Here is a 10,117-nt window from a genome sequence, read left to right on the forward strand (position 1 = left end):
TTGGCAGGAGTTGGGCTGAGCAAACATCTCTCAGCTGGTGAAAGGAATCTCTGGCAATATCTAGCAAGCTGAACCTTATCACACCAATCTGCCTACAAGGGACCTTCACCTTGTATTAGCTCTCAAAGTAAAAATGTAGTATTTTCCCAGTGCCAAAACCAAGCAACCCTTATCCGTGTCCTCCTGCCCAGTCACCAGCCCTTGTTCATGCCAGGTGCCTGGAGATTGGCAGGGGATGAACAACATGATTGATCTGCCCAGGGAGGGATGCCTCAGCAGGGATTTCCTGGGTTGATTTTATTGACAAATATTGTAACATTCTTACCCAGCTCCTGGAAAGAAATTTCCCTTTCCACCCCTAACACCCACACTCCTTACATCCTTCACCATGTGGCCAGCTGAGGACTAGTACTAATCCACATCCTACTCTTAGGCAAACACAATTTCTAAGGTAACAGGTGTCCAGACTACTTGAGGCAGATTTCTGTGTGCTGTGGTGATCATTCAGGCTGTCCAACAGCAAGGATGGTCAGACCTACAAATTCTGTTGTGCATCCTAAAGGCATAGGGACAGAAGGTCTTCAATAAGTTGGGCTACATTAGAGACAGGGCTGGGTGCTCTTAGTGGCTTGTGATGGGAATGATCACCATTTCCATTATGAGAACACATGCATAGCTATCTCTCTGGTTTGTGATGGGGAGGGGATGGTCCTTAGATGGTTCAGGAGCTGAAGGGGGAATGGTCTGAGTGTCCCAGCTCCAGTGTCTAGTAAAGACCTCGTTTGGTGATTTCTACTGAAGAAATGTCAATATCATTGAGAATCTGCAGCTTGGTGATGGATGAAAGATTCTTCTGCCGATGCTTGTACTGCAGGACTTTGTTTTCATTGATGAAAACGTGGAAAAAGTCCTGGTCAGAGTAGATTTCAACCTGAAAGAAAGGCTATGTTAGGTTGATGTGGGCACATGTCCTCACTGGACCTTGCTGCCATCATGTTAATGAGTAGCTGGATCTAGGGACACGTATCTACAACCCACTTCAAATCCTGCCAGAGCTCACACACATGCACACACACACATTTTGGGCAAAAGGAGGGAATAACTGAATTTGTTGTTTGATCATAACAGAAACTGGTGGTAATACAAAACCTAAACTGGAAACAAATGCAGCATCCAGGAATTATTCCTGGAGCTCTGCAAGTCCATGTCAGAGTGGGGAGCAAATCACCACAGTACAAAAAAATACTAACAGGAGCCAGGGCCAGAGAGGGGATGATTTTGGGCATAGTGCTGGTAGGAGAGGCAGGGCTAGATCCATGAGAACCCCAATATTGGCTGGGCCACTCCTGTTATGCTTGAGGACACTGGTGGGGTGACACAGGGTTACCTGGAACGGCTGCTTTGCTACAAAGGGGAAGGTGCTGTTAACCTCCTCCTGCCCCCACTGGCTGTCAAGGAAGGAGTTGCAGATGATTCTGGAGCTGCAGAAGCGAGGGTTAAAGTGGAGAGCAATTTGGTCTCCGGGTTCACAGAGCAAATTAATTTCAAACCTAAGAGAGTGAGAGAAAGAAGTGATGGAGAGCTGGGGGGGGATGCTGCTGGCTCTCAGGAGCTGGGACAGCTGTGAGTGGAGCCTGTCCTTACATGCTTGAACTGGAACTGGTCTCACCCTTGACCACGATGCTCCATCCAGGACAGATTCCCTCTGGGTGCAGGGCCTCGAACTGCAGACAAGGAGGTGCTGGTGAAGCATGGCAAGGTGGTAGAGGTGCACGGCGCCATTCATTCCTTACATTTCATTCTCACCCTCCCATCATCTTTTCCTTTCTCCCCCCTTCCCACACAGGCACACTCTCTTCTCTTGCTTTTTTTTCACTCCTAAATAATCTCATGGGTCCTAAATTGATAAGAAGTCACTATGACATTCAGTTAAAGATGTGGGATTTGCTGTCCCCAAGGTCTTTACTAAAGAGCTGGGTGGGATCAGGGAGCAAAAACTAAAGAAGAACCTGAATGCCTTCATTGTTGTCAGGACACAAAGACACTGTGCTTCTCTGTGTGCCTGAGTAATACAAAATCTGAAGCAGAAAACTTTGTGATGCTTTGAAGCAGAGGAAGAGATGTAAAGTGTCATCCAGCCTGAGCTCATCCAGCATTACATTCCAAACAAACTCCTGCCTGATCCCCCATTCCACCTGCTCTCCCCATCTCCAAGGTTAAACTTGCCTAAAATGAGATGGAAAATGTTCCTTTCTGAATAATTCATAGTTTTATTAAATAACTCATTTTAATAAGAAGTTCTTGCCATTTCACACCTCTTTTTTTTTTTTTTAGCATTCTAATGATCTCCCATTTCTGAACATCCCCCTCTCCCAAACTTATTGCTCACACTGGAAAAATTTCCCCAACCTTAGCACCTGCACTGCAAGTTGCATGCCTGTCTCTCCATCCCTATAGCTCTGGACTTCCACTGCCCTGTTTCTGTCTCTACTATGATTTCCTATTTCCAATGCATTTTGGGGATAAGCATGTTTTTGGGCAGGAGCTGAGACATGACAATCTCATACCCTCGAGTCTGGTTACTTTTGAAGGGTATCTGGGAACCCATACATAGTCATTCAAAGGCTCTGACCACACCAGCATTCGCCCCTGTGAGACACAGAGCTGATGGAGCTGATGTTCTGATTTCAAACAGCGAGTGGCGATGGCAGCACCCAGGTTCACCTTCCCTTGACCCTTAGCTTGTCATCATTACAACAGCCCCAGCAAAAGACACACCACATACACAGGAAACAGTCATTCCCTCTCTGCTGCTGGCTGTCCCAGATGGATGGCAATGCACAGATCTCCTCCACTAGAGCACTGGCTGTGTTTTGGTCTCAGCTAAACCCCTCCATGTTAGAATTAGGGCAGTATAACCCCAGAGCAGCCCTGGTCCAATGAAGATGAAAATCCATCCTATTGCTCTTTATCAAATGCCATGAAGCTCCCAGGTTTGCAATAGCCTTTACTGCACTAAGGTAGAGGAGCAGCACTGTAAGTAGAATCCCTGTCTTTCAGGACTTACACCTTTCCTGCCCTTCTCTGTGCCACATCCTGCCCCCAGCACTTACCCTCAGTGCCATCCCTCTGGCTGGTCCTGTGCCGCGGTCCCACCCGGCTGCGCAGCCACAGGGGTCTATATAGATGCTGCTGGCCAGTAGCCCACGTGTGCAGGGATTGGCATCCCCAGCAGGCTGAGGTCTCCTTTCAGAGCAGGCTGTCAGCCACGGCTGGGAGATGGGGAGCAGCAAATCCCACTGATGCCCACTCATGCGTGCGGGGCTAATCCAGCCCCGCTGTGCCTGAGATCCTCAGCTCTGCACATGGTGGAGTGGCAGTGACAGGGTGGGCAGGCTGCCAGGCTGTGATCTGGGGGCAGATGTGTTTAATGCATGAAGGAAGGATGGGGACTCACAGCTCCAGGAGATAGCAGGAGTCCCATCCAGCCCAAGGTCCAGAGACAAGTGAGGTGGCAGAGGAGAAATGGTGGCTCCAACAGGGGCTCAGCTTCACGCTGATCATCAGAGATATGTTTTTCTCTCTGTTGTAGTTTTTTTCACTCTTTGTGGGTCACAGCCTGGCCTGAAATGAGCTGATGCCAGCTCTGTCACAGCCACTTTTCCACCTCATGGCGCCCCAGGGCCGCGAGGCTAGGGATGCTGCTGTGCTGAGCTCAGCAAGCCCTTGCTCTGTGTTTCCCTTCCCTGCTGGGGACAATACAGGGATTTGGGAGCAGGGTGAGTGAGCCTTTGTCTAGTATTTCCTGTCATGGAAAGGCACCAAGAAATGAACAGCGATGAAATGAATTTTAGTGATGAAGGTTTTTACATTGACACGCACATAGCAGCATGTGCTACTATGAAGCCAAACTGGGGAAGGGAGGGAGGGCTGCACATCCCCCTCTCTTCACAGGGTAAATCCCTTAAAAACACTAAAAGCTGTCCCCATCTCTGTATGCATGGGAGGCTGTGATGCTCCCTGACTGGTCCTACAGGAATCCATGGCTTTCGTGGTTAAACCCTCTTACTGTACGGGACACAGTGCTGATGTTATTTAATGTGTTTATTTTATTTCCGGCAGATAAGCAGAATGATAACTACTATCCCAGGCTCTGGTGCCCTTGGCAGACTATTAAAAATGTAATTCAGTGGACATAAAAGCCAGCAGCTTCTCTCAGGGCTGCAAAAGCCAAGTCCCAGGCTGGGATCTGCCCGTTTGGACTCCTACAAAACCAAAACTTGTGAAGTTGAGCTCTGCCCTGGTCTCCTTGCTCAACTCCCGGCTCTCCAGGCGCTGTGCTGGGGAGCACTGGAGCTGAGCTCTGTGCTACAGATGGCAGCATTGGGACGTGCAAGAGAGCAGAGAGCCAACGGCAGAGGTGCCGAGATGATATTGGAGGGACAGGGACATCCCATTCATCTCTCCTTGGGTTGCCGTAGGATACTAGATATTGCCTTCTCCAATCTGCCCAGCCACATCTTTTTCCTGGCCTGAACCCAAAGTTGTGTTTTCACTCCTCAAATCATCCCTCCCTGCTTCTTTCTCCTGCCAGACAGGCAAGGGACTGCAGGGAGAAGGGGCTGCTTTTGGGATACCCATCATGGCAGTGGGCAAACCCAGGAAGCATTGCTGTTCTGCATGTAGGAAAGGAGGGATCTGCAAGCTAAGTAAGTGTGCTGAGTCTGTCATAATTATGTTAGTGACATCAGTGGACTGGAGAAGGCATGGGCACTGCAGGGCAGGACAGGGCAGGCTCCAGGCAGGCTCAAAGGGTGAGTCTTCAAAGGGTGAATCTGGATCACCCCAAATACAGACAGGAGCTTTCCCCCACCAGACTGAACCAGGGGCTGTGATTTGCTCAGCACACACCTCAGTGTGAGGCTTCTTCACACTTGTTTATCTGTCACCTGGCAGTATTTATACTTCCTCCACAGCCATTTCAGCTTCTTCAGGGAATTCCTATGCAATCAGGAGTCAGCCCTCTGCTCCCGCTGTGCCATGTTGAAAACCTGTTACCCTAGGGAAGGATTTGGGACGCTGCTTTGCTGGCTCATCCCCATTCCTTTTCCCCCAGACCTATGGCTCTGTGATAGCTCTCTGCTCGTGGTTGCTCTGCTTGGGATCTCTCTCCAGCACTGCTGTCGAAAAGCAGCATCCAGAGACTGGCCATCTTTGTGCCATGCCAGGGCTGGAGGGTGCAAATCCACCTCCAGGCTTAGTGCTGGAGAGAATATAACTATTTACAGGTGCATACAACCCTTTTGCATTAAACCTTGGTGCCACAGGCTCTGGTATCTCTAGATTTCTGCAATCTCACCCTGCTGTGCTTTATGGAACCGGCCAGGAGAGGGCTGGAGAGTCCAAGCAAATCCCTGAGACAAATGAGTATCATAAGAAAAACCACAGATGGGTTTAACTCTAACTCTCTTCTAACTCTAGAAGAGCCTGATGCAACACCCACTGCTGCTCTGGGACAAGGGTCAGAGCTGAGCCTGCACCTCTCATCCCTGCTGTAAGGAGACTCCAGGATCTCTCAACGTGCATGGCAGGAGCCCCTTGCAGCTGCTCAGCTTAAGTATCCCGAGACAGCTCATCAGAGAGCAAGAAAGGAAAACATCACACCCTGTAAGGTGGCAAGAGAAACAGGGGGAAGCTGACACCCTGGCACACGCCGCCGGGTGCTGGCTGAGCCTCACTTCAGTGTCAGCTCTGCTAACAAGAGCAGCCTCGCTGCTGGCAGCCTCTGGGGAAGATGTGTTTGTCAGATTTTCCATTCTTTGACTGTTTGTTTGCATGTCCCATCATTCTCCCAGTTCAGCACTGGTGCTGGGGAAGGGGAGGGCATGTTGTCTCCACTAGCAGCTGTCTGGGTAGCTGCTGGGTATGGAATTCTGCTGTTACTCTTGTTGGCTGTTAAGTACAACAGCCTGGTTCTATCTCAGGCAGTGCCACGAATGCAAGGGAAATCTCTGCCTCTCATTGCACTTTTCCTCCACACTGGTGTAAAGGGGAAGGTAATCCCACCCCTTGACAGGGCCATGAACCCACACAAGTGCAACTGAGGCCAAGCCTGGAGCCACTGCTGTCCCTTCACAGCTCCCACTCCACACTCAGGACTTCCCTTCTGCGGCTTTGAGGAGCAAGGATGAAAGGAGAGGCAGTGGAAACACAAAGCATGCCTGGTTTATTTTATTTATGACTAGCCTCTGCTTAAAAGGAAACCAGCATTATCAGCCCCAGCACTGTCGGGTCAGATGAGTAAATGAAAGAGGAGGGTTTCGTTTATTATCTGGAGCTCGAGTTTGCTCTTATATGGGCATCCCACCAGGCGGTGCCTGCTGCCAGCTTGCTGCTGCTCGTGGCAGGGGATGGCCAGGCACAGCCTGAAACAGAGCCAGGGTCCTCCGGGGGTGAAAGGCCTGAGGTAGAGAGTGGTTGAGCTCAGGTTGCACCCACCCCTACTTCCTTTGCTCAACGTGCTGTAACACAAGGTGGCTGCAGCCAGCACACCTCTGTTGGTCCACACTGATACCTGCTGTGAGTGATCCAGCCAGGCTTTGTGAACCACGACTCCATCATTTCCTGCACAATTTCCCAGGGATAAGGGGGCAAAGCTATGTCAAAGCAGGTGCCATTGCCCTTACCAGTGGCTCCAGCTGGAAAAGGAGTGGTTGGTTTGTGGCATGGTTGGTGCTGGTCCTTACTTATTGCTCCTGCTCTGTGAGGTGCAGGCAGAAGGTAAACACATGACCTGGCACAGGCTGTTGTTTATTGCCTGGGATTTCTAGAGCCAATATTTGATCATCCATAAATAATTGTCCTGTTATATAAGCAGGGACCTGATTTATCCTGCTCCTCAATGATACCTTCCAAACTCCTTAGGGAGACATCTGTCTCCCTCTTCCTGGTGATTGATGGGGAAGGAGGAGAGCTGGCACTGGGCCGTCGTGCTCCTCAGAGTCAGCGTGTGGGTGGACTGGGTGTCCTCCCATGGTGGTCTCTGGCTCAGAGCTACAGCAATGACAGATACTTAGGGGGAGGGGAGATACGTCTGATCTCTCCCTGCTCACTTTTATGTTGAATCCCTTGTTCCTGAGGAATTGTGTCAGCATTGCCAAATCCCCCTCCAACCCCCATCGCTAACTCTTGCCAATTCAGAAGTGCTTCCCAGTGGTTTCTCAGGTGAGGTTAGTCTGAGAGCCATGTTTTCTTGGTTTGAGCAATGCTTATTCTGTGTTGAATGATTTACTGCCCCAAAACAGAAGGGGAGGAGGAGGCACATCACTAGAGGGGCTGCAGCTCGGCAGTGAGCTCTGCTCCTGTGCTTGGCTGTGCACACAAGTAACAGCACAATGCTCTCCCCTGCAAACTTCATGCCTGCTCCTTGGCCAGGGAGGCCACGTGGCAACAGGCCTGAGCATGGCACAGGCAGGCCACGCTCCATGTATCAAAGCCTGGATTCCTCCCCTGGGGACCAACGCGTGGGTTGGAGCCGCAGTCGTGCGCCTGCAGGTGGGTTTGGAGAAGATGCAGGGGAGAGGGAAGCCTGGAGCTGTGGAGAGAGGGAGGGAGGCAACCTGTGAGGTTTTGGATATGCTCTGGGGTTCAGGGAGCACCCAGTTACAGGTGTGTCCAGTGGGCTGGAGCCCTGCTGGCTCTTGGCAGGTTTCATGACCATAGTTTGGTTGTGGACAGCATCAGGATTTGTGTAGCCCTGCTTTTCCACCGTTTCCTATTGAGCTCTATTAATATAGGGCACTGTAGTAAGGTGCTGGCACCATACAAACTTTCCCATCCCCATGTATGATAGCCCTACCACCCTTGAAAACAGCTATCCTACAGCTGGGTCCTAGAGAAGGTCCAGTTTGGGGTCAGATGCTGACTGGCACAAAAGGAGGCAGAAAAAAAACTCAAAAGAGAAGAAACAAAACAGGCCATCACTGTCACAAACCTTCCATCCTCTTTCAGCTGTCTGCTCAGCCCAGCCCTGGGTGGCCTTTCCCAGGCACACAAAAGTGCAAATAATACTTATCCAGGAGGAAGATGTGCCAAGCCCAGAGACAGCACAGTCCCTTCCCATCAGGCAGCCAGCCTGGGAAGCTCTGTCCAAGAGACACCATCCATCAGGGTGGTGAGATGTGCCAGAGATAGTGCTGCCTTCAACAAGGGTGAGCAGCTTTTCCTCCAGGCAGATTGGTAGTGGGTAGCACTGGGGCACAATAGATGGGTATCATGCCAGGCTCCTGGAGCTGCTTGTAGAAGTGTGAACTCCACCCCAAGAAGACCACCAGGGAGCTTAGAATGGGTTCTAGAGGTATTTGTGGGGGAAAAACTCTGGGTTTGGTCAAGGAAAAGGGTTTAGGGACTGAGAGGCTTGAAGCTCTGGGATCCAGAGCATGTCCTTCTTCTGTCTCGACCCACTCTTACACCATCACTGTTTTCTTCTCTTGGTCCTGTTGCACTGAAGCCACCAGGCTGTCATCTGCCTTGCCACATCGGTGGCATCAAGTGGCAGTGATGTTTGCAGAGGGCATGCAGAGTCCACTTCCCCTCCCAGCTTCTGGGAGAAGGTGGGACAACATGTTGGAAGTGAGCAGTGGGAAGGGCATTTTTGGCCTGGCAGAGCCTATCACATATCTAAAGGGTACCAGTACCAGCAAGACATATCTGTCTCAGGCCACCAGGTCAACAAACCTTTGAGGTTGGAGAACTGATCCTCTCCACATGGGCTTTGACCTTTGCTACTGGTGGCTGAGGAGAAGCTCTGGGTGTTACAGCAACCTACAAGAGGCAGCTGGGGAGGAGGATGCAGTTTTTTGCTATTTCGGAGAGCAGAGAGGAAGAGGAAGGGCAGCTAACAAAGACTGAAACTAGAAAAAAACAGATGATGATGACAAAAAAAACCCTCCTCCCATTTAGGGAAGCAAATGAGTTTGTTTCCTGATGTGACCAGGATAGCTCAAACCGAGAGACGCAAGTTCAAGTTATCAAGCTCCTTGGGTGCCAGGGCGAGGGTGGACTTGTGTCAGTTGGAAAGGACCAAACACCCTGCCAGCACCCTCAGTCCCTGGCCTGCCCAGGGGCTGGGAGACACCTTTGTCCAAATGCCTATCTCATTGGCCTGGTGGCCCTTCATCCTCTTCCCTGGCCACTGAACAGGAATAGCTGCCTTTCAGTCACACCACAGAGCCAGGGTCTGCACTGGGGGAAGCCAAGGAGGTGGCAATCAATGGTACAATACTTGTTGGAGATTTTGGGGCACACAGTGGTGCTGAGGAGTCAAAAAGGGGAAGTGTAGTCATCCCTATAGCCATGTTTGTTGTTGACCATCCTGCTGCTGGCTCCTCTGGAGGCGCAACGAGCTGGAGGCGCAACGAGCCCATCCACCCCTTGAGAGCTCTGCTCCCTTCTGCCCCTTCCAACCGTGAGACTCCCTGACCACACTTCAGGTCCTCATTCACAGACAGTAAAATTGTTCTTCTTGAGACAAACAAACAGACTGTCCCTGCCCCAGGGAGCCTGTGGTCAAGGCGAGGAGATGCCATGGTATTTTGTTTCTTCTCTATTTTCATTTTGGCTTTTAGAGTTGCAGATGGGCTCCAGCCACAAAGTCTGGAGGCAGGTCCAGCTTCCAACAACTCCTGACTTGTGTGGAGGCTAAATCCAGGCTGCAGATTCAGTCCCTCTCTATTTCTGGTACTAGGCTTATAGATCATTTGGTTCTATATAGTTATGGATAGAACTAAGCAGAGCATGAGAATTTCAGCAGGGAGGTGAAGAGATGCTTTATGAATGAAACATTTGTTTGTTGAAGGTTTCATCAAGAGGTGGGGATACAAACTGGGAGGAAGGGTGTGGTGTGAGAGGATGCCACAGGCTCTGCGCAGGGTTTAATGCACAGAAGACTCAACCCAGACCTATCCACACCTTGGCTGCAGTTTCCTGCTCATAAAGCAGCTCTGGGAATTGGGGTTGAAGCTCCATCTGCATCTCAGCAGCAGCTCAGGAGAAGCCAAGGCACACTCGGGACCCGAGGACAGGGCTGCGACTCCAGAATGTGCTGTATCCATCTACC

At 50.7% G+C, this 10,117-nt stretch overlaps 1 protein-coding gene across 1 annotated transcript; it reads right to left on the minus strand.

The window, feature by feature from the left end:
• Positions 1-766: 766 nt before the first annotated feature.
• LOC103809513 (grifin-like) lies at positions 767-1,724 on the minus strand (the record flags this gene model as incomplete). The annotated part of the gene is made up of 3 exons (XM_009082351.1): positions 767-931; positions 1,388-1,550; positions 1,645-1,724. Coding segments are annotated over 3 exons (408 nt in total), but the record flags the coding sequence as incomplete, so codon positions are not given.
• Between the last annotated feature and the right edge of the window lie 8,393 nt (positions 1,725-10,117).

The sequence above is a fragment of the Acanthisitta chloris genome, unplaced genomic scaffold (assembly GCF_000695815.1).
Source record: "Acanthisitta chloris isolate BGI_N310 unplaced genomic scaffold, ASM69581v1 scaffold28990, whole genome shotgun sequence".
Lineage (NCBI taxonomy): Eukaryota > Metazoa > Chordata > Aves > Passeriformes > Acanthisittidae > Acanthisitta > Acanthisitta chloris.